Source organism: Primulina eburnea, chromosome 3 (assembly GCF_022965805.1).
Source record: "Primulina eburnea isolate SZY01 chromosome 3, ASM2296580v1, whole genome shotgun sequence".
Lineage (NCBI taxonomy): Eukaryota > Viridiplantae > Streptophyta > Magnoliopsida > Lamiales > Gesneriaceae > Primulina > Primulina eburnea.
The window spans coordinates 6,278,840-6,303,631 of NC_133103.1; the positions used below are offsets into that span (position 1 = coordinate 6,278,840).

A 24,792-nucleotide genomic window follows, 5' to 3' on the forward strand; every position below is an offset into this window, starting at 1 on the left:
GATTCAAATGAGAGAATGTAAAATATATTTGAATTCGGTAAATCAAATAATATAATGACACATGTAAAATTATAAAGAAAAGAAGAAAAATTGAGCAGCTGACAATTTTTGGATGAAAAAAGACATGCATTGTCTCAACTTTAGAACATGCATACTCATCTCCGTTTTTAGGCTGCCTAATTTACTCATTCTGTGTGTATCCCTCTACGTTTCTAGAGCGAGAAAAACAAAATTACAATATATAAGTGAAAAAGAAAAATTATATTTGATTCTATTAAATTTTTTAAGAGTGAATAAGAGTATACATTTAATATACTAAATAATAAATAAAATTTACTCTCTTAGGGGATATTTTATGTTTTAAATTTTTTAGATACAAAAATAATCAGAGTACGAGTACTGAAAATGAATTTTTTTTTATTAAAAAAAAAGCCATTTGGTCCAGTCGACAATTATAATTTTTGGTCATCCAAAAATGTAATTCTTCTTTTAGTTGTAAATCAAGATTCAAATGCTTTTTTTAATATTAATATACTAGCTAGTGTCCTTTTGTAGTTTCAATTATTTCTAAAATTTAGCAAGTCTCCGAATATAATTGTGATGTTTTAATTCTTTAAGTTTGTGTTTTAGTTCTTTGAATTTTTATTTTTAAAAAAATTGCTTTGTTGAGCGGCCACGGCATAACTATGATGCCGTTAGATAATATATTGTACTAAGAAATTAAATATCTGTAATTTTAAATAAATTTAAATTTGTATAAATCAAAGAGAGGCCGACTTATTCGATGATATGTCACTTGATGATGTTCCAATTGTTAAATTCAATTACATGTCAATAATCAGAACTGAAAAAAAAATATAATAGTTATGAATACTCCCATGCATAACCCCAATTTTCAATAATGCAAATCAAGTCTTTGATTTAAATTTCTATAGTGTGGACATATTGTTTTTTTAATTGTTTTACAATTTCAAGAATTGAATCAAAGGCCGAGTTTTCCATAAAAAAGGACTGATTTTCCAAGTTTTAGGGTTGAAAAGTATGCACCGCGTAATATTTGTGGTATTGCCTTCCTTTAGGCAATCGTCATTCAAGATTCTAAGTCAACCATGGAAGTCATGATGAGCCATGCCCAGTAGACACTCCAAGCAAAGTAAAGCTATGATTAGAATCTATAAGTACACAAAATTCGATAATAATAATAACAATACATGATTATCATAAACTAGAAAAGAGGTATGTGCTTGAACTTATAAAATTAACTATCTATTTTGTGCATTGTTTTACTATAAAATTATCCCTAGTGATTTATTTGGTTTATTGAATTTACATGTTAGACTCTCAATATTTCGATTAATTTTTGGTTATCATTATATTTGGTCTAGTTATGAATGTAATGTATTACACCTGAGCGATTGATAAAACAAAATACAGGAAAAAATAATTAACAAAAATATATATCAAGAAGTTACGCGGTTCATTCAATATACGCTATATATTCACGGATACTATAAATTTTTTATATGGGGAGAAATCTTACTAGTGTATTCAGAATATTTCATTCCCTCACAAATTCAACACCGAGTATAACTGAGAAAAATAATTTATAAAAATCAAACAAGTGAAAACTCAAAACTCAAGAAACCCTTTTTCTTTTTCCCTCTCTTTTGATGTTGCTCTCTCATCTTGGAACATCTGCAATTGAGGCAAATCAGCTCCGCTTGTGCGCATACAAAGAAGACGTTTTGTTTAATCTTGCAGCCTCATTTCTTTTGTCAAATGGCGTTGCACGTCAATTGAATGAATTATGTGTTTTCATTCAAAACCATTAACCATACATTAACACATTTAAAATGACAACTTGTCAACTTTTCCAACAGGTCTATGATCGAATATCATCCACACTTTTGATTTACTCCAACATTTCCCGCACGAGCACTCGATTTTGTCTTCCTCAATATATATCATCTTTGCTTGGGAGATAAACAAGAAAAAGGTAACCGCGTGAAAACCCAAGAAATTTATCATCATGTATGTTTGATTTATCGCATGATTCATTTTCTTGAATTTAAGAAGTTTATCTATTATATGACGTTAAGTAGTTACGGCTGTTTACTTGAGTTATTGGTTAAAAAACAGTAATTACGATTGGTTGGGTTTTCATACACACTTAAAAATTAATAAATGCTATTTAGCTTCTAAAACTTAAAGAAAATAAGCTCATAGCAATTTGCAAACCCTATTTTGCTATGTTCTGCTAGGTAGTTTAAGTCAATCTTCACTTCATTGTATTATTTTAGTGCAGCTTTAACTTCAAAGTAACATAATTTATGCACCAAATACAAAGCTTTTCTCCAACTGATCAACATGACCATATCTGACATTTTATAGGTCTGAGACTAAATTATATCCAAATGCTATCTGCAGATCACTAATAAGTTTAAGCAACTGATCAGCCGGACATGGCCAAGAAGAAAATGGGGTTTCCTTTCTTACTAATCTCCTTACTACGCTGGGGTATAGTGTCTCAATCGGTATCTTTGTCGAAGCCCGGGTGCCCAGAAAAGTGTGGGAATATCACCATTCCCTATCCATTTGGGATTGGTTCGAAATGCAGTGAGAGTTCATCATTCACGGTAGTTTGCCAAAATTCTTCAATCCCATTCCTAAGCAGAATCAATTTGGAAATAGTCAATATTTCCTTGAAAGGCATGGTTAAAGTGAAACAGCATATCTCACCAATGGCATGTACTGTTGAACAGCGGACAATGTCTTTGATTAATTCATTACTGGGAAGTCCTTTTATTATTTCTGAATCCTACAATAAGTTGATTGTTTTAGGCTGCCGAAATGCGGGATGGTTGCGTGCTAATAAAACGTCGACCACTATCGGTGGATGCATGGCCATTTGTGATGCCAATACGACAGGACTCAACAGTTGCAATGGTGTTAACTGCTGCCAGATTTCAATCACACTAGGGCTTCAAGAACCTGATTTTACTTATCTAAGCGTTGAGCCATTAGGCAAAAATATTAATTCTTGCGGATATGCTTTTCTTGCTGAGGAGGCGTGGTTCCAAAGGGATTATAAGACGTTCAAAGGCTTTCAGCATGATTTGTTAAATCCATTTGATGAAGAATTTAGATTTGCAACTTTGGCACTCGAGTGGATACCAGAGAACCCCATCATTTCCGTTAATGCTCGTTGCGTTGATAGAGATCGTGAATACCATGATCATTTTGGTTATTATAAAAAGTACACTGACGTAGGACGTTTTAGATTATGCTCTTGCGTTGATGGATTTGAGGGAAATCCTTATCTACTGGAAGGTTGCCGCGACGTTGATGAATGTAGTGATACAATGCTTCATTTCTGCAACGGCACTTGTGTCAACACACCTGGGTCTCACAGATGTGATCTTGTGCATCAAAATGATCACGGATATCAGGAAGTGAAATTTGCAATGATCATAATCGGTAATTTGTTAAACGCCTTACTTTTGATCATTGCCGTGTGCACATTTTTTAATGTCGCGATTAAAAAAATCAGAGCTAATCGCAGATTGAAGAACTTCAGACGAAATGGTGGCTTATTGTTGGAACAACATGAGCTGTTTGCTTCTGAAAAAGGCGTAGAGAAAATCAAGCTGTTTAGCTCAAAAGATTTGGCACAAGCCACTGATCAATACAATGAAAATCGTGTGCTTGGCCGCGGCGGCCAAGGCACTGTCTACAAAGGAATGTTGGCAGATGGAAAGATTGTGGCAGTTAAGAAGTCCAAGAGTATAAATGAAGGTGATTTCGAAACATTTATTAACGAGGTTGTCATTTTATCACAAATAAACCATAGAAACATTGTCAAGCTGTTGGGATGTTGCCTAGAGACTAAAGTTCCACTTCTGGTGTACGAGTTCATCCCCAACGGCACACTATTTCAGCATATCCATGATCCTACTGATGAATTCCCGTTGACATGGGAGATGCGTTTACGCATCGCCACAGATGTAGCTAACTCTCTATCTTACTTACACTCGGCCACATCAGTTTCTATATATCACCGGGATATCAAGTCTCAGAACATTCTCTTGGATGAAAAATATCGGGCAAAAGTTTCCGACTTTGGAACATCAAAATCAGTTGCCATTGACCAAACTCATTTAACCACCAGAGTTCTGGGGCACTTTTGGTTACCTGGATCCAGAGTACTTCCGATCGAGCCATTTCACGGAGAAAAGTGATGTTTACAGTTTTGGTGTCGTCATGGTTGAGCTTTTGACTGGGGAGAAGGCAGTCTCAACGGTTAGAGCAGAAGAAGGAAAGAGTTTGGCCATACATTTCTTGCAGTCAATGGAGGAAGACAACTTGTTCGACATTCTTGATCCTCTGGTGCTCAAAGAAGGCCCAAAAGTAGAAATCGTGGCCATCGCAAAACTTGCGAGAAGGTGCCTCCACATGAATGGAAAGAAAAGGCCAACGATGAAGGAAGTAGCAGTTGAGTTGGAAGGAATTAAGATTTCGAAAGCTTTTCGGCATGAAGATCACGAGGAAGACGAAGCACTCCATTCAATTGATGCATGTTCCTCCTTCAATTCCACCACATCATCAGCCCATATTCATCCTATCTTCATGGAACAACCATAAAGAGTTCATTTATTGCATGTTTCTTAAATCAAGTTCTTGAAAGTTTAAAGTATGTCACTGCTAAGTGCACACTCGGTGTATGTCTCTAATACGTATCATTCGTTTTAGATCCATAAAGAATAGAGTTAAATGTCAAATGCATAAAGTATATAAACGCAAATAAACTGTTGATTCTATGAGTAAACGATGTTTTGTATATATTAATTAAGAAGAAAAAACTTACTCTCTTGGGGGCATTTTGTATTTTAGATATTTAATTTAATTTAATTTAATTTAATTTATTCTCTTAGATGTAATTAAATTGATGATTATTATAATAATTAATAAACAATATCCTTATATGTGGTGAACTTCAAGGACTTGAATAAGGCGTGTCCAAAAGTTGGGACTTAGGACTATATACCTTATGCTAACAGGAGCCAACCCGTCTGGAATTTTTATCATTTGCTTAACCTGCACCAAATTTCACTTATCGTATAATTCTTCTTCAATTTTAAAAGAAATTTCAAAACAGTGAAGACAAAAATTTGTGTGAGACGATTTCACAGGTCGTATTTTGTGAGACAGATATTTTATTTGGGTCATCTATGAAAAATTATTACCTTTTAAGTTAAGAAGCATTAATTTTTATTGTGAATATCGGTAGAATTGACTCGTCTCACAGATAAATATTTATGAAAATAAATATTTATGAGACTGTAGAGACTTACTCAACATTGAATCGACATTCTGAATTTCTGATAGTGAAGTTTTGTAATTATCAATAAAGATCACAGGAAAGACAAACTACAGAAATTTATTCAAAATTAAAAATTTTCATCATCGCATCACCAAATTTTGACTTGGTTCATGAATAGTTTCAGCAACTCACATTTCCAAACGAACAAGAAAATAAATTACTAATCGCCATGGCTGCCACAATGATGATGCAGAAATTCCCCGCTTTTCATCAATTCTCGCAAATTCTACATAAACCAGAAACTCATTTCGGATTTGTCCAACGAGATTTCTTCCGGCGCGACATTGATAATGGGGTTTCTCTGCGGCCTAACTGTGTCGAAGAAATTAATGATGTTCTTGGATCCCAGAATTCCGATAGAAGAAGCTTGGACCCCGCCAAGTTCTTGGTATACTGATCCTGATTTCTATGCTCTCGAGCTCGATCAAGTCTTCCACAAGGGATGGCACCCCGTTGTTTTACGTAATTTTTTTTAATTTTTTTGCGGTTAAATCAAAATTTTCGAGGCCAACTTATTAATATTTTAATGTCTACTAATTGATTTCGATATCACTCGAAATTTTAGCATAGCCCCAATTTCAAAAATATGAAAAACAAATCTCAAAACATAATTTAGATTGATAAAACATAAACTAACGTTTAGATTTAGAACGATGTTTTTGAAATTTTCATAATACCTAATTCATTGGTTTGTTTGAGTAAATTAATTTTAATAAATTTTAAATCTCAATTGCTATTTTTTTAATCATTTAGTCACATTTCAACTACACATCAATAAAAAGTTATTTTAAATCATTCCTTCAAATATTTCTTTAAATCAATTTTTTTTTAATTCAAATGCAACCAAAGTAAACCAATAGATAGTCCATATCAGTTGTAACTCTAATTTTCAAATATCTAATTGTATTTTAAAACCAACGAATCCATCCTCAAAACATTCATACAAAATCGTGAGGCACTGGATGAAATCTAATCAACAATGAATGTACGCACAACGTCCCGAAAATGGCGTAAAGTAATAACAATAAGCGATCCGTTCACTTCAACACATGAAATAAGTAAATCTCCAGACACAAAAACCAGCACTAAACTCAAATCATAAAGTACCTAGACATCTACTGATGTATTTTCAAATTTCACAATTAGATTATATATAATCACTTTTTCAAATTTCACAATTAGATTATATATAATCACCCAAATAGAAACGATTGTCGTAATGTTAGTCGAACTTTATATAATATTATCGCGCATGCTAGCTATACTGCAAGACACTAACCTGTGGAGATAAAAACAAAAGAATCAACCTTAAAATGGGATTTTCAAGAGGGTGCTTTCAGAGTAAAGAGAAGCTGCGTACCACCACTGGGAGTTCTTTGTTGATCACTTTTTTTCTTAAAGTATTCAAGGAAATGTTTATCCGGAACAGGAATCAATTTTCCAAGGATAGCAAGAGGCCAGCTGGTATAAAAATATGTCAAAAACACGATCAGCTAACACAAACGTCGTGAAGAAGCTAAGAAATCATATAGAAGGCCTGACTAAAGAGGAAATATTCGTTCATGGTACAGATTTTACGATCCATGACCAGTTTAGGCGACAGCACACCAACCTGACAAAACCAATGCCAATGGAAACAAGCCACAATTCCAAGCTGAGTCGAACTGTCGAAGCAAACTTTTGCAGAAAAAAGATTATGATAACCTGAACAGTAAGAGAGAATACATGAGAAAAGGGATGATAACACAACTTGGTGAAATACGGTTGTTACCACAGCTGCGAGAGGAAAAAATACCTGCAGAACCACTTCAAGGGCAATTATTCCCATGAAGAGATGGTTCTTAGTGAGTCCTTTCCATACATTCATCTCATCTGGCTTTCGAGCATTAAATTCATTGAATATCTACAATTATAAGCATAGAAAAGAATTGTTAGAATGGATACAGGGTTCTCATTAGTAGAAGATGAGTCATACAGAGCCATGAAGAACAATGTCTTTTCGCTAACACTTGTCACCGAACTAATATTCCTTCAACACTATAAAACAGGACTGATGATATGAATATGGAACTGACGTTAAAAATCAAATCAGGGCCATTCTTGTATCTCATAGAGTTACCAACTTAACGTTTACTCATGCCAATGAGATTTGCAAACCAATGTTTGCATGAATACCAGACACCATTAGGTTCAGGAGATCGATATATTTTGTAAAACAAAATAAATATTTTATCAGGCAGGTGCTTTTCCATGGAATTTTAGTTCGCCAAATTCCACAAGGCACAGCACACTAGCGCCTCTCATATTGCCTTCTTTACAAGAAATCAATAAACTAACCTGACAGAGAACAAATGCATTGAATATCAGCGTATTCTTAAGTTTGAAAGCACGGTCTTTCGTCTCATGATCCAGATTCAGGATACTTCTTCCCCGGAAGTTGAGGACTAGTAGAACAGTAACTTGGTATAGAGCCTACATAATAAACAAACAAAACATATTGCTCAAACAAAACTTAACAAGAAGAAGTCTAATTCATCCAGCATCTAAATTTCAATTTTTCATGGTCAACACAAAAGATAATGATACCTGTATTAACAGATTCCTCCACATGATATTCGTTATTAAAGGTTCCCTGAAACAGAGAATTTCTTAATCAAAATAAAATAATCAATGACCAAATAAGAGAACATGCGATTATCATACCATTTTCTATCAAACACTACTACGAAGGAGTAAAGGTTATGAAACATAAGTGATATGTACAGTAAGTAAAAAACACGAGTGATATCACAAACAAAGCGGTACTGCATGGAACAATTATGGAAATGATTAAAATACTTAATTATTTGGCATGTCCTCAGACTGCTATGCAAAATTGGAGGTCAAGTTTATGTTTCGTATCATCCATGTACACATTTTGGAGACTAGTTAATTATATTCCCCAACCAGATATAGGCGCAATATGGTTGTAAAATAAGGTACCGCTCATTCAAAGTAATGGCGTTATAGTTAGTGAAACTACGTTAAACTGCACGACATCAATTATCAGGAGCGCTTCAGACGAATACATGAATTGATGAACCCTTGAGGGTGTGAGGGAAATAAAAAAACAATTCCAACTCCCAAATAACAAAAAAATTTCCTCTTGAAAGATGTTGACAAGCATAGTATCAGAAGAAGAAACATGACAGATATATTGCCAGTTTAACTTGTCCAGAGTAAAGATGCTATTACCGCCAGAGGAAAAAAAACCAAGTAGTATCCCACATTAATCTCTCATCAATGTTTGCTCATAGATAGATAAAAGTATCCTAATCCCTTAGGTTGATATTATGTTCCAGCCCTGAGCTATGAATCATGTTATGCGACGATTAACCGGGTATCCTCAAGATCAGCAAGTATAGTTTCCTTTTATAAGCTCTGGCCTTTTCTTCCTACGTTGTTTAATGGAAGTTGAGGCTCGTTAAGAGAAATCCCTTCACTGTGTAGGAAAATATACTTGAGTTTTGAAAATCCATTTTATTTCACTCATCCCTATAATAAAGTGGCTTTTAGGGTGTGGGTGCATATAGTTGGATGGATGAGATTTTAAAAATAATAAATATTGTGATTATTAAAATATTTGAGCAGGATGTGGAATATTATTGAATAATTAATAATATTTTTGGGTTGATTGATTAAATTTCAGATAAGATGTTAAAATTACATTTTATCTTTTTCAATAATTAATGAATAGAAATAAAATAAAGATATAAAAGGTAATATTGTAATTTTAATTTAATGATTTGATTGATGAATCATAAATTATTAATGATTTTATTAACGTGAGATACGTAATAAATACACAAAACTTGCAACTAAAAATTTGATTGGAAACGCAACCTAAAACTAAAGTAAAAATCAAATCTTAAAAGAAAAATAGCTCCCCTAAATAGTAGGACTTATCCCATGTTTATAGGGACATGATAGGGACATGAATATTGGCAATGATTAATATTATCTTTTATTACAAAATTAATTAAATAAGTTAACTGCAGATATCATTAATATAAGTTCCGTTCTTCTACGTGAACTGTCTATGAGTAAATTGCTGAAATCCTTTTAGTGTCAGCAAATATATGATTATCTTCGTGGTGGTTCTGTGCTATAGCAGCATCAATTAAAATTGCATGTTAAGATCCAAATCTAAATTGCACAAGAAACCAAGTTTGCGATCACAAAAATGGAAGCATAGATCTAAAGCTAAATTGTATAAAAGACCAACTTTGCAATCACGGAAATGGTAGCATAAAATTCCTGGCATGCAAAGTCTAACCTTCTACCAACTGGTTTCATATGCATGAGATGATCTGTTGGAGCTTCAGTTGCTAGTGCGAGAGCTCCTAGCGTGTCCATGATAAGATTTACCCAAAGAAGCTGCATAAAAGTTAAGAGATTAGGGTATATAATATTAACTTGAAAACAGTACAAGAACCTTTTACAGTATAGAAAATGGACAGAGAGCACCCGTGCAACAAGTTGCTGAAAAGGAGTGAGATTACACACCTGAACAGCATTGAGTGGGACATTACCAGACGAGATTGCAGCCACAACATTGATTGTCAGAGCTGCAACATTGACCGTCAGTTGAAATTGTATAAATTTCTGAATATTGGCATAAACAGATCTACCCCACCTCACAACCTGCAATTGACATAAAAATTAATTTAACCCCCAATTCATGGAACTTGTTTCAATTCTTAACCGCATAACCAGGCATCTTATAAGAAAGAATATTGTTCCCCAACATGAACTTTTCATATCAACAAATCCTTGGTCAAAGTCACGAAAGAGCAGGCCTGCAGATAGATGACCTACTGAAATAACCTTTCAGCTATCCATTCATAAAACCATTAAGACCTTAGTCCTTCAGATGTCTATTAAAGCCCCAGCCATTCAGTTCGGAATATGGAAAAAAAATTATGATTGATGCTCGTTCCAACTGCAGAAAAATACTAACTGAACAACAGTTCATCAAACTGAAAAACTTTCTAACGGTGACCAGGAAAATTATGATAACCCTCGAAAATATTTTTCAACATGACCAAAAGATGTTATTTAATCCTCAAAACAATGAAGTCAATTGAGATAGATAGAAGAGAAACAGCCTGGTGGTAAATGGAAAAATGCACACCAAGTCACCACATCAGGGCAGCTCTGATAAAGATCTGCGTTTTATTTCATCTTATACAAATATACTGAGTGAAATTATCTGCATTGCATTTAGCTTCAAAAACATACATCAACAGGCTAGCTACAGATTCAACATAATGTGGAAAATCTGCACAAGAACAAAAATTCAAGTACATCTTTGTCCAATAATAAGCACAAACTAACCTTTACAACAGAAGCAAAATTATCATCCAAAATAATAATATCTGAACTCTCTTTGGCGACTTCTGTGCCTTGAATACCCATTGCAAGACCAATATCAGCCTACACCGTGATACATTTGCAAACTAGATCATATAAACTGAAAGGTGAAAAACAAAGATAATAGAAGTCCTTCCGGAAGAGCAACCCTCACATCTCCAAAATATCCCTATCAAGTACCATCTAGGACTACGAAATTTATGAAGCCGCTGCATCAATTAGAAGATAATGTGCCTAAACCCCAGCCAAGCCAGCCTAGTCACTTTCTTATTAGATATTAGATTTCCAGTCTAGTTGTTTCATCTTTTACAATTTTTCTTCATATGGTTCTTCCAGACAAAACTTTGAGATTGTCAGAGGGAAGCCACCCCCCCCCCCCCCCCACCTTTACATTGTGATTTTATTATATACGTAAGGGACGATTAACTTAAGCCCGACCTAATGAGTTCTGCATAAAAATACTGAGATTCCCCCTACCCAACTCACAAGAAAAAATTTACTCATGCACTAATAACTGAAGAATCATGCCTCATGCAGTGCAGGGGCATCATTAGTGCCATCTCCAGTCACAGCAACAACATGCCCCCTTTTCCTCAATGCTTGCACAAGCAGTAGTTTATCATTCGGAGATGACCTGCCCATCACCTATATGATGTGCAAAAATTTATCAGCACACCACCTCCACAACAATCAGAAGTATTAAACCACCAAAAAATTTAAGATTCAAATGAATTTGCAGCCAGTACCGAAATCTTATCAGCCATTTCTAGTCTTTGTGTCTCGGTCAAGTTACGAAAGTCCTTCCCTTCGATAATATTAGGTTCAGAAACATCTTTATTTGACCCTAATATCCCACACTCCAAAGCTATGGCTATAGCAGTTTGAAGATTGTCTCCAGTGACCATGCGTACCTTAACAGATCATCAACATTATCGCATTAGGTATGCTTCAAATTAGAAACAAGCAAATATAATGTAAAACCAACTTTTCAATATTAAACAGGGGCAAAACAAATAGTTGCACAAGGAGCATATCTGTACCCGAATGACAAAGCCATGAGTCAACTATTGCAGAAAGCTGTTAACCTATAGCTATGCAGCTCAGGAAAACAAATGTAGTTATAGACTGAAAGTTAATGAGATTCTATAGAGGGTAATGAGATTCTATAGAGGGGGTAGATCCAATGGCCACCATTAGCACAAAGACTTGAGGTACATACTTGACCCTACTTGGAAAAAAAAGAACCAATGGTTGTCTCACTGAATCTACCCCAAGGGTAATGTCCACAGAGTAGCAAAAACTCGACCATATACCCTCAACTCTCAAGGTAGCGGAACTCAACCATATAACCAACCACATTGAATCAAACAAGTAGTTAATCAAATGTCCTAACTTATCATTTTCCGCTTTATTAAACTTCTGGGATTGTTGATTCAAGAACTTCTGATCAGATGACAAGTTTTTCTAAATCATTTCATACTCAAGAGTCATAACCCTTATTCGAGCCATGAAAAATTCGTATATCAGATGGTTCATATTCTTTTATATTCAGCTAAGGATGTCTGGCTAGCTATATTGATGTCCACTAGAGCCAAAAGAGTATAAAAAGCTATAACACTGATAAAGAATTGAGTTCCTGAAGTAACGAAAGAGAGAGAACAAAAAACATGCCACCACTCTTTCCATGATAAAAATAGGATAGTTGATCCAAAATGGAGGAAAAGGGATGTGTTTATTTCCTGGAGAAATTTTACATACCTTAACACCGGCGTTAGAGCATAACTGAACCGCATCTCTCACCTTTGGTCGACAAGGATCCTAAATCAAACATGAGAAAAATGTCAATAACACGAGCTTTCACAATGAAAACAGTTGATGAGATATTTGATCTCCCAAGTAGAAAAGGAGAAGAACATGAGGGAGTTGTATAATTGAATGCATTAAACAAGTGCCTTTTATATAGGATTTATTGATGTAATGTTTAATAGTGAGATTGCAGAGGAATACAACAAAGAATAAAAGATTGGCATGATTCAGGAAAATAAGTAAATGAAATGGAAAAAAGAAGTATCAAGGCTACACTTCCATAGATAAAGTAGATTCATATTAAATGTCAGACGGTGATGGTGAGAAGCAAATCATGGACGAAAGATGGTGACTCATAGTCCAATTTATTCAATTTATGTTTAGTTAATGGCAAGTGGCAACAATGTCATCTTCTGATGTTTTAATTAGTTGTTAGAGATTCATCAGAGCTTTTTATCCTGATATGACAAATCTATAAATTTTCCCCACCACCATATGCATTTCAAAGTAAAAAACAACGAATCTCCACGTTACTGATTCATGAAGGGGAAATCAAGTCATGTTACGGAGTTCATGTTAAAACCATTAATCTTTACAAAACAATACATATCCAACACAAAACAAGTCAAGCGCACCTTGATCCCAACAATAGCTAGCAAAATTAGATCTCCTTCAGGTAACTGCCAATTTTCTAGTTCTTCATCACTAGTCGGAACCTTCTCCACCTCAAACAACCTATAGGTAATAGCAACACAACGCAAACTTCTTGCAGCCATATTATCGATAGCTTTCTTGAAATGTGACATCTGCAGGAAACAATGACTTTAATAGACAGATGATAGCAACTAAATTTTTTCTAAAGAATGCTACTCGATATATAAAGATGCGGAGTTCAACAATAAACATCTGATAGAGGTTAGCCACCATAGCTTTGTCAAATTTACTGGTCTCGTCATAACACATGTACTGCTCAATAAATATTATCTTGCCAGCTCTACAAAATAGAAGTCAATCTGACGAGGGTTTAAAACATGGGAATCAGCTATGGAAATATTAGTAACCAAGTAAAGCTATGATCTGAGAAACCTTATCTTCATCCATCTGTATCTCGCAATCATTTGCATCAATGTAACTTGAACAAGATTCAAGTAATATTTCTGCAGCTCCTTTCCAGTGCACATGGACTTCAGAATCCGACTGCCAAAAAAAAACACAATGAGTACATAAGAGAACACATGAATTTCAATTTAGGAGGCAGAATAAACACAAATTAGTATATGCACCACCAATAAATATCTCATATTACCAATTTCAGCGCAACGCCACCTCGCTTTTTCTCAGAGTTAAATGGACAAGTACGAATTATCACTGAATCCGACCGGGCAGCGCTGAAATCCATTCCAAGCTAAATGGCAAAACAACAAAGAAAATCAAGTAACAAGAAGAACAAAAGACTCCATGTAAAGTGTAGAGAGGGCTGGTCATCACATTTACTCCCCATTGCAGAATGGCCTTTTCCGTTGGTGATCCAGACACCTCCAGAGCACCGCCACCCTGTTAGATGCCAGCCAGAGAAAATATTTAAACATAAATTGAGTTATAGAACTACAAAAGTACAGCTAGTATTGTCAAAACAGTCTGTAACTAAATAGATGACAAGACATTAGGCCAACATGGATCCGCTACATGCTATTATGCTTCGAACTTTTTCTGTATACAGCGTTCAGTGTTTTACTCAACTCTTTTGCAAAATTAAGGTTCATTTTACACTTCTCCCCAAATATCATTGTATTGACACGATATATCAGGTTACGACGAGGCATAAACCATGCATAATCATGTGTTTTTAACACTGTATGAAATAGAACAGAACCCAAAACCATCCAAAAACATGTGTTTAATGCTGCATGAAACATAACAGAACCTAACATCTTTAAAAAATACTTTAAGCATTGATGGAACTTTTGAGATTTGAGATGTGTTACAATACTGATTGAATAAAACAGTCTTAACAGCTCACAAGGTGATACAATTTTTTTTGAAACAGGAACTGTAGAAGATCATAGAAAGCATCACAAACTTGGAGAAGAAAATAATGGATTATGTTATCCAATGCCACCATAATCTCAGAAGTCATAAGATATTACTGGAATTTGATTAAGATGTAATACAAAAAACAAAACCAATGGTCAGCTATACCCAATAGTCTTATATAACCTACCTCAGGAACAAATACACTTCCAGTTGTGTTCTGTGCAATGCCTTCAACAAGAAAAGAAATAACCCTAGGAGGAAACAGTGACTTATTGTCCGGAGCATCAATTTTCTTTCCACAGGCATGTGCCTCAACCACGGTCATCTGTACAAAGATTAAGAATATATATAATTTCGAACAATGTGCCTCAACCACATCTGGTGTCTGCCAACCAAAATAGAAGCAGAAACAAACAAAGCTGATTAGAAAAACCTGATTCAAAGTCAAAGTCCCAGTTTTATCACTGCAAATAGTAGTTGCAGAACCCATTGTTTCACAGGCTGACAACCTTCGAACCTGCAGTATAATAGTTTTAATACGATACTAAAAGATAATAGGATAACAGCTAAGAAAGAAGCGTGGTTAGTCATTTCCGTAAACTATTTAAATGTACTTACCAATGCCTTGTCAGCCATCATTTTTCTCATTGAATATGCAAGACTACAAGGCAACATTTATTAAGTGAGAGAACATGAAGAAATAAATGTCATATGCCATCAATTGAAAAGATTATTTAAAACAGATAATATTACATTATAAAACGAAATGAATCACAATGTTCTATCATAAAAGAAAGAAAAACGATACAGGACAATCTCAATATGCCTGCTCCATTTGTTCATAAAAGAAACAAGTTTTCTTTCCTGCACAAGCAGTCAACTTTCATCTAAGAAAAGAAGTGAATGTGGCACTGTTCGTCTTTATTATTTCGCAAAATCACCAATGTGGGAATCATCTGAGGTCGGTAACGAAAATACTTACGTTAGGGTAACAGCCAAGGGAAGGCCTTCTGGTACTGCAACAACTACAATGGTCACCTAGAGTTTTGTCAATAGTCAACAATCTGGAAATGAAAATACATTATAACAAATATCACATAATTATGAGAATGAACACGCACTGCAACTGTGAACATTTTTACGAATCCATTTATCGCATCACCAACACTGGTCTTCCCAGCTGTGAACTCAGCGTGGCCATCTGGATCTTTGGTTTGCCCTTTAAAGTATCTGCACAACCAAGAAAAACAAAATTTCAAAATACTATCTTCTGGAGAGCTAACAAGAGCAAAACAGATTGATGCATCATAGACATAATAAGAATACCTGATCAAAAGGACAAGTAGAACGACTATGGCTACTGAAAGACCAACAATTCCAATGAAAGTAGCAACACCATTTAAACGTACCTAGATATGGTAAGTTAATTTGTCAAAATTGGAATCTAAGCACAAAATATCCATAAAAATGTTCAACACATTCAACAAAATTACCTGTAATGGTGTTTCTTCACCGTTATCCTCTGATATGCTTGCCATAAGTAATCCCCACTCTGTATTTATACCCACGCTTGTTACCTAAGAAAGGAACAAAATTCCAGTACGCTATACGATTTCCAGAACAAGTGTCTATCGAAAATTTTTGAGATGATGATGCAATTATAATCATCTACAGAGGATATAGCCCACAAAATACATGCACAAAACTGCAAGAAATAAGGGAATGCTACCTTAAAATATAAAAATTTCCTTCATTATAATAATCCAATGGATTCCTACAAATCTTCGTAAACAATAAGCAGCATTCAACAGAGGTAAAGTTATCCATCCCCAGCCAAAGATGTGTGTTATAAACGGTAAGTTACATGAAACAGTAGCAGGTCAGTGAAGCAGTTTAGCATCTCATACTCCAGGATCTAACATGTGATTATCGACAAAAGAACTATCATTCACTGTCTGCTTTCGCTACCAACAGATCATACGTAAAACCACTTGTGTTAACTATTCAATAAGACTATTTACATTCAGTACCAACTGGAAGATGCAAACTCACCTAGTTTACCAACTTCACCACTCAAAGGATGTAAACAAAAAGAGCTTGCCCCCCCACCCTCTCGCGGTAAGAAACACAACAAAGCAAGCACATACAGACATCATTTAAGCATTATGATTGCTAACTCAGAAAACAAATTAAAAAATTGAAGAGGAGTCGCTGTCCAAGCATGCAGAACAGTGAAAGCCAGTAGGAAACAAGTAAATGTCATATAATCATTACTCCTTTGGCACATTAAATAAGCACATCTAATTCAGCATACCATTTAAATTCTTATGTTACTTGCGGAGAAATGCAAAATTCAGAAAATAAAAAATGCATAGAAATAAAATGGAGAAAAGTACACAATATTACCAGCATGGTGCCATAACCATCAGCGACCTTGCAACCAGACATAAGAAATGGCGCCCTTATCGGGTCCTTATGAGCCTGACACAAGCAACAATTGACAAATGGTAAACATTACTCACCGTGATTAAAATAAACTGTTACACCTCCAAAAACAGGGCCGTGCAACCACAATTGCACAAAAAGCTCCTTAAGCAACTATTTTGTATCCATCACATGGTTTATGAAAATGATTAACTAAGTTGCTATAAGAGTCCAGAGTAACTACTTATGACCATTTCAAATTAACTCGTTATAATCATTTCGGATATAAACTGATATGGGACAATGGTACTATAATCGCTGCTCCTTTAGAGCAAAACGTCATCTTCGCGGTCTGACACGTTGTTTACACAGGAAGTATAGAGGTGACTCCATGTTCAAGAGTGGTTCTTGACTTCTTATGCATGTCACACTTTGTCCCTCATATTAAAGAAGTTAGAGTGACTGTCACACACATAGCCATGTGCCCGGCATAGCATTGATCTTCCGATTTTCCCACCGATGATTGTCTTTAAGACAACTATGTCATGACTCGTGCCCCGGGTTAAGCCCACGTGAGCGCGATTGCACAATAAACCCCTTTTAAGAACTATTTAATATCGTCATTGCTCTATGAAAATTATTAGTCTAAGTTGCATAAGAGCCTTTGTAACTTCATACGAACCATTTAAATAAACATTTTAAACCGAGTAGGGATAGAGATATTGTATAAAGTACGATAGATTGTTTCCTTAAGCTTACAATTTTACTCTCCCCTGTCATACTGGATTCATCAATTGCAAGTGAGTGGCCAGTAATTACAAGGCCATCCGCAGGAACCTGTACACGTGAAAGCAATGAAAAAATAGATCATAATTCAAAATCTCCTACAATTTCTCTATAAAATACATGTAAAATAACATTTAAAGCCACTGTTCTACGGAGTGAGAGAGAGGGGTTCCCATACCTGATCTCCAATTTTGAGAGGCACAACATCACCAACAACCATCTCAAATATTGAAACTTTAATTCTTTGCCCACCCCTAATTACCTGTAATGAAATATAGAACTAAAATGGAAGAGAAAAAAGAGGAGGATAAGGTGCAAGAACAAAGTATATTTCACAACCTAACACCAACCTCCATCTGTATGTTTTGCTTCTCCTCATTCAAATTTTGAAATTGAAGAGATTGCTTGTAATCACTTACAGCTGAAAAAAATTACAAATATGTAATACCTTTCATCTGTTGAAGTCAACAACATCAGAGAAAATATGCATGCCAGTGAAACTTCCTATCATAGTTATTGGTTGATTATTACTGATATGAGCTAGTATAAGAAATTTAATTATAAGAGGAATCCTAAAATAAATCAAGGCTACTTTTAACTTTTTTATATTTGAGGTCTGCATATAGTCATATTTTAAGATTGAATTTTCATGGTTATAGCATAAAGAATATAAGATGTTACTTGCTATAAAGAAGTCCGTGCGAGCAATCGTTTTCTAATACAGAATTTTGACATGGTCAATAAGATCAACAGGTAAGTTCTTTCATATTCTTGCTGAAGTCATCGATATATTATTTTCACTTCATCTTTTCTAAGAATGATGACAAACTAGTGACTTGACATATCCACGACAAAGGCCCCAAAACTTTAATCAAGTTGAAGTTTCTGATCGTGATTTCTGCCAAGTCATGCTTTTTCTGTTCTAGCGAGAGCTATAACATATTGATAGATCAAAACAGCTTGTAGTAAATCTTATTTTATTCAATTGGTGAGAAATGAAAGTGCAGAAAAGTGATATGATGAGGTAGGAGAAAGGAACCAATGCATCAATGACTTTATAGCTGATTTGCCCATCAAATCTAATTAGAAAACTTGAAGCCGAGTCTAGTACGAGAGAGGTAAATGAGTTTCCCAACCAATCTTTGGCACCTCCTGCCTTAATTAGCGCTTTATCATCCTTAATTCTCAATTTTTGAATTGGGGTATGTAGGAATGTTAAAATTCAGAGTCTAAAATGTTTTATGATGGGTTACAATGGACTCATATTGCAACTTAGGTTAACCTTTTCGTAAAGTGAGAATGGATACGAAGTAGTTGCTATACGAGCTCATTGTGCAGTCGCATTTGTCCGAACTTGGGCCCGCGATGTGTCAAATGTTAGCCGGTTTACACTTAGTTGTCCAATTTTTTTCATATTCCTAATTTAGATTGAGATACGTGACTAGGGATGGGCATAGGTCGGGTACCCGATTTATCGAGTACTTATTATTGATACCTGACCCCAAATGAATTAGAACCGATATACCCAACTTGTTAAGTACCCAATCGGGTTTGATCGGGTTCTAATTTTCTGTTTTCTTTTGTATCAAAATACCAAGAAATGAAAAATATTGAACACAGATAAAGAAATTTCATCTTGATTTTAGGTGGGCACGAAAATTCATTAAATATAAAATATGTTGTATGGTAAAGACAATAGAAACAAATAAACCTACCCCTTAAAGTTAGAAGTTCTAAAATCTTAAAGGAATAACTAGACCGATACTGCACAAGTGCACGTACCAGAGAAAGTAACACTAAGTGTAATAAGAAAGACTTCGGGGGCCGGAGATGCGGCGGCCAGAGAAGTGAACTTCATGTGAACAGTGCAGAGCTTTGTTCTTTGGATGAAAGAAATTGGGCAACACTAAAAATTTTGGTCACCAATTTTAAAATTTTCACTTCTGAACCTAAAGCCTTAAATCGTATAAAAAAAAAAGCAAAAAAATAATCAGGTACCCGGCAGTGTGTTTTTGGTATAATTTTTCTACCTGAAACCCGGCCCAATTTAAATTAGTCGATCACCCAAACTACCCAATTAATCCTACCCGATCGGGTTTTAGTCGGATCGGGGAACTACTCAACCCGATTGCCCACCCTTAGTTGCCTCCATGCCAAGAAAGTTCTTAATATTTCCCAAATCTTTGATCTTGAATTATTTGGCTAGAAAACTTTTGAGCTCAAGTAACTCTTCATCATGATCTTCTGTTAAGATGATACTGTCAACATTAACAATGAGTGCTGCTTTTTTCCAAAATGATGTGTGTTTGACAAGCATAGTATGATCCGCTTAACAATGATCATACCCAAACTTCTTGAAATTCTTGAAAGTTCTAGTGAACCTATAGCAAAAGGCTCTTGGAGACTACTTGAGCCCGTATGCAGGCTCTAAGTTTGCACAGTTTGTTGGTGGTTGCCAGAGTATCAACTCCATAAGCTATATTTGTGTAGAGTGTTGGAATGATGTACTGATGGTAGAATATTAGTATATAACTCATTCCAACCACTTTTGAGTGGGATCCATCAGCTATTTAGAATAGTGTGGTATCTCCAGTCGTACCATACGATCCATGAACTTGTTTTTCTGAATTTACGAAGGACTCTAGTAACGAACTTTTTTTGCTAAAGATCCCACTCCAATAGTAGTATGAATTTTGTAGCACTTCAAGTTGTTCTTTTCTACATGGATGGGAGAATATATTCATGATTCATCGACATAGACATGGTTTCCTCCTCTTTCGTTGTCAGAGGCTTCAAACATACATGTTAGCCATGGATTTTCCAGCAACAATCGTGAATCATTGTCTTTCTTTCTCGTCAATTATCCTTGTTGATGTGCTGGATTCCTTGAGCAACTAAGGCTGAATTTCTATGACACAAACGTAGATTCTCCGTGCATTACCTTCTTCCCGCTCTCTTCACGGCACACCTCGGAGAAAACATCTTGGATACTCAGCAATGCCTTAACAATATTTACCCTCGAACCTCATCAAGGTTCTTTATTTAGAAATTTAAATTTTATTTTTTCAACAATTTCTCTAATATTTTTTGCATCATCTGGACAGCCCCATTGATTTTCTTAGATCACATCCAAATGTTGCCAATAACAACTCAGATGTTGTCATAATGATTGATAGAAAGATTTACAGCTCGAAGCTCATGGAGATCTGTTTCTATCTGAAAAAAATGTTTCTACCTAGAAATTTCAAAAGTATATTATTTGCTAAAGTGATTCTTTTGCTCCATCCCAAATTTCATGCATCGTGCTATAGAGCAAGAAACTCTAGCAACTTTCACTTGTGATGGAATTGACCAACCAAGTCATGGCCCTGCTATTTTCTATTTCCAGTTTTTGAATGGTCTTCAGCCTTTGGAGGGACGACTATATCGATGAGTTATCTTTTCCTTTCCCAAACATGTAAGTCGTGATGGAATGCGGCAATTAAACATAGTTGTTCATATTAAACTTATGCCCAATAATGGGAAGTTGAACACTAAATGACACGCCATGGCTTTTGTTTGAAGCCCAAAGTACTTCTGATGAGTTTGTTTTACCGTTGCATTGACGTACTCAGTCATCAGAAAGAGTACAGAGGCCTGGAAGAGTCTCTTACACCATGCAATTAACTGGGAATAAAATTTGTTTACTCTCATTGCTTTTTTGACTAAAATGTAGAAATATAATTAATAAGGATGGAAACTCCTCCTAAAATTTTGGATCTAAAAAAAGAAAAAAATAAATATGAAATTGACAATATAATACTTGTTAAATGTCGTCGATTGGATAATGTTATTGAGACTTGTATATACGGACTAAGACAATTCTCCTCCCTTGAGCTGACTTTTGGGGTTGAGTTATGTCTAAATCTATATTAACATGGCATCAGAACTCAAAGTCTCAAACCATGTGTGAAGTGTTAGACTGCCTTATAGGCCACCCGCTAATGTTTTATAAACTTCATACTCCAGTTATTCATTCACATGCGTGAGGAGAGTCTGTTAGATGTCCCACATCGGCTGTATTATGTTTTTGGAGAGTTGTACATATAGATTTGGACAATCTTTCCTTTTGAGCTAGCTTTCGGGGTTGAGTTAGGTCTAAGTCTCCATCTTAACAATACGCAAATCCCTTATTCTAGGAAACAAATCAAACCAAACCAACCACTTCCTTAGAATGACGATTTGGGCAAACATTATCTCCACGGATATTTTCAGTTTTCCAGTAAAATATTCCAAACCTATTTGCAGAAGTTACGAATAATGCAACTTATAGGCATCCATTAGTCTAAAGTCGATAAGAATTTAATCTGCATAAATTCAATTTCATTACTATTCTTGTAAGAAATGTTCCTACTATGTAGCTGGTTAACACAAATTTTCCTAAAGTCAAAAACCTGGCTCTACATGGCTATGCCACATAATATCAAGCTGCTACAGCAAACACCACAAGAGTTAAAATTTATTGCTCATAAAAATCATGCAAGTTGCAAGATGAAAAGTGAAGTAAGAATGCATACTAGCAATTAGAAAGAGCTGAATATGGCATGCTAAAATCATTTTTATGTACTGACATACCTGTGAATATAATGACTATAAGAACTGCCAAGGCAATGCTTCCTCCATCATACCAACCTTCTGTTATACCCTAAAAATGCACAAGGTTTTGACGAGTCGATAAAAATGAATCCAAGATAGAATTTTAGAAGGATCCTTACACTATTTCCCATAGTTGTCTAGAAACTACAAAGGTAAAATATTGCAAACCAATTAAATGGATAAAGAAAATGATAGTTCTAGTATTTGGTTTATGGCACCGCAAGAAAATGATTGGTGACATGTTACATCATTAGGCAATTTATTTCTATCTGCTAACCTAAAACAATCAAGTCTCTGGATGAACTGCTACAATATTAAAGATTTCTTATAAAAAATATATTTCTCAATGAAGAGTGATACTTTAACAAACGACAGAGAAAAATCTATTACAACAATCAAGCCTTTACTGCACTAAGTGGGGTCGGCTATATGAATACTCCTACGCCATTGCGCTCTTTTCCCTACTATATCCTCATTATATTTAAACGAATTTTATTATCGTTGTTAACCGAGTTTTCTTTGGTCTCCATCTTCCTCTGTTAATGTGAGTTAATGTCATGGTCTCACATCTTAATTGAGCCATCCATTTTCTTATCTTGTCCATTCTCCTATATTTGCGCATCCACCTTAACGTCATCATCACGGCGACTCATCTTTTGTTCATTTACTCGGTTCATAGCCCAATATTTCACTCCATATAACATAGCAAGTCTTACTACCTTTTTGTAAAACTTCTCCATAAGCTTTGGAGGCATTTTACAATCACAAAGAAAAACTAAGACATTCTTCCATTTCAACCATCCTGCTTGTGTTCTATGTAGTACATCTTTATCAAACCCCCATCCTTTGGCAAAAATGGTCCTAGATACTTAAAGCTCTCATTGAGAAACTTGTCATACCCCATCCTAACCATGTCTTACTACGTCTAATATTTTTCTTTACCCTACTATGCTTAGAACTTTTTGCTTCCAATGTTTCCCACCAAGGTTCGAGCATAGAATTTAATACTTCACGTGTCTCACCTACCAAGACAATGTCATCTGCAAACATGCACCTAGGTAATGTGTCCAATGAGTTCATTCATGACTATAATAAAAAAATAGGGACTTAGTTGGTTATAGATGTAATACAATCTTTATAGGAAACTCTTTGGTTATTCCACTTGTAGTCTTCACTCTTGTCATTGCGTCCTCGTACATATCATTAATTGCTTCAATATATGCTATTCTAGCACCATTTTTCCGACAATTCTCCACATAATTTCTCTTGGTACCAGTTCCCAAAAAGAAAAAAGGTTGCAAGGAATGTTGCAACAACTATGTACAAATCTTTAGATTCCAATAGAAACAGAACCAATATTCACTTAATCCAACAATCTTAGGTTAAGTAAAGAGCAAAGAGATTTATAAACTTTACCTCTGTTTTTATACCTAGAGCCAAGGAAGCAGCTGCAGCCACCATCAAGATGATAAGCGTAGTGTCACGACATGCTTCCCACACAAACCTCTGTAGGGGAAAGCAAACCAGAAAAGTAAGCCATCATCGAATGTACAAAATAATGTTATACTCTATTAACATTAGAATAAGCATTCCCACCCAGAAACTTCTTCCTTTCTTCCTTGGATACGTGTTTGATCCAAAAGCTTTCTTCCGGCTCACGAGGTCAGTCTCATCATTTGATAAGCCTTTCTCTGGATTGGATTTTAACTTCTCGACTGCTCCTTTAACCTGGTGTGAATGGGAAACGAGATATTAAATCAGGGTGTAACATAAAGCATCAACAAAAAAGATAACACTAAATAAACTGAATAATAAACAAGAAAGGGTAGATGCCATTGCAGGGAACTTGCCCCTCCAATATGCTGAAGAAGAGAAAGATCATGGTTCCTGGAAATCGCAACCATTTCCTCAGCACTGATACCAAAATCCCCAATCCGAGTGGGGCTTGAAGGTACTTTCGAAGTAACTTGAACTACAAAAGGCAGAAATACAACCGCATTAATATTAACGAGACAATACTATGATCGTCCAAGAAACAACAATCTGTGGAGATCACATATCAAGATAAAGTTCGTGTGAAAACTGCCCAAAAGAAACATGGAAATTAAATATTTAATATACTAAATTCATAAGCAAACCCAAATCAAATAAAGTGCCAGTAAAATGATAATGATGGGTCATCACAATGAACCATGCCATTTAAAACAGCGCCAATTTCATAGACATAATGTATTATTTACAATGTTGAAAGCATGTCCAATGGCATTATAGTATCCAAAGCAGATATTCACTATTAACGTGATGAATAACATAAA

General features: G+C 35.2%; 2 protein-coding genes across 5 annotated transcripts in view; one reads left to right on the forward strand and one right to left on the reverse strand.

The window, feature by feature from the left end:
- The first annotated feature begins 1,714 nt into the window (after positions 1–1,714).
- Positions 1,715–4,863, forward strand: LOC140825784 (wall-associated receptor kinase-like 8). The gene is given in 3 exon segments (XM_073187740.1): positions 1,715–1,996; positions 2,392–4,175; positions 4,177–4,863. Coding segments are annotated over 2 exon segments (2,178 nt in total). The 5' UTR covers positions 1,715–1,996; positions 2,392–2,462; the 3' UTR covers positions 4,642–4,863.
- Positions 4,864–6,386: 1,523 nt separating this feature from the next.
- The window catches only part of LOC140825786 (calcium-transporting ATPase 8, plasma membrane-type), a 30,060-nt gene continuing 11,654 nt past the window's right edge, over positions 6,387–24,792 (reverse strand). For all 4 annotated transcript variants that reach the window (XM_073187744.1, XM_073187743.1, XM_073187742.1 and 1 more), the window contains 31 exons: positions 24,328–24,449; positions 24,074–24,205; positions 23,894–23,983; positions 22,457–22,526; positions 18,193–18,263; positions 18,021–18,104; positions 17,816–17,893; positions 17,039–17,113; positions 16,126–16,209; positions 15,959–16,041; positions 15,754–15,862; positions 15,615–15,670; positions 15,251–15,293; positions 15,066–15,149; positions 14,820–14,957; positions 14,087–14,152; positions 13,905–14,003; positions 13,685–13,795; positions 13,234–13,404; positions 12,551–12,610; positions 11,539–11,703; positions 11,321–11,437; positions 10,757–10,855; positions 9,926–10,063; positions 9,696–9,796; positions 7,967–8,012; positions 7,718–7,852; positions 7,176–7,283; positions 6,993–7,084; positions 6,741–6,841; positions 6,387–6,659 (listed from right to left, as the gene is read on the reverse strand). In XM_073187744.1, the coding sequence (XP_073043845.1) occupies positions 6,655–6,659; positions 6,741–6,841; positions 6,993–7,084; positions 7,176–7,283; positions 7,718–7,852; positions 7,967–8,012; positions 9,696–9,796; positions 9,926–10,063; positions 10,757–10,855; positions 11,321–11,437; positions 11,539–11,703; positions 12,551–12,610; positions 13,234–13,404; positions 13,685–13,795; positions 13,905–14,003; positions 14,087–14,152; positions 14,820–14,957; positions 15,066–15,149; positions 15,251–15,293; positions 15,615–15,670; positions 15,754–15,862; positions 15,959–16,041; positions 16,126–16,209; positions 17,039–17,113; positions 17,816–17,893; positions 18,021–18,104; positions 18,193–18,263; positions 22,457–22,526; positions 23,894–23,983; positions 24,074–24,205; positions 24,328–24,449 (2,933 nt within the window). In that variant the 3' untranslated portion in view covers positions 6,387–6,654. The remainder of the gene's footprint in view (positions 6,660–6,740; positions 6,842–6,992; positions 7,085–7,175; positions 7,284–7,717; positions 7,853–7,966; positions 8,013–9,695; positions 9,797–9,925; positions 10,064–10,756; positions 10,856–11,320; positions 11,438–11,538; positions 11,704–12,550; positions 12,611–13,233; positions 13,405–13,684; positions 13,796–13,904; positions 14,004–14,086; positions 14,153–14,819; positions 14,958–15,065; positions 15,150–15,250; positions 15,294–15,614; positions 15,671–15,753; positions 15,863–15,958; positions 16,042–16,125; positions 16,210–17,038; positions 17,114–17,815; positions 17,894–18,020; positions 18,105–18,192; positions 18,264–22,456; positions 22,527–23,893; positions 23,984–24,073; positions 24,206–24,327; positions 24,450–24,792) is intronic.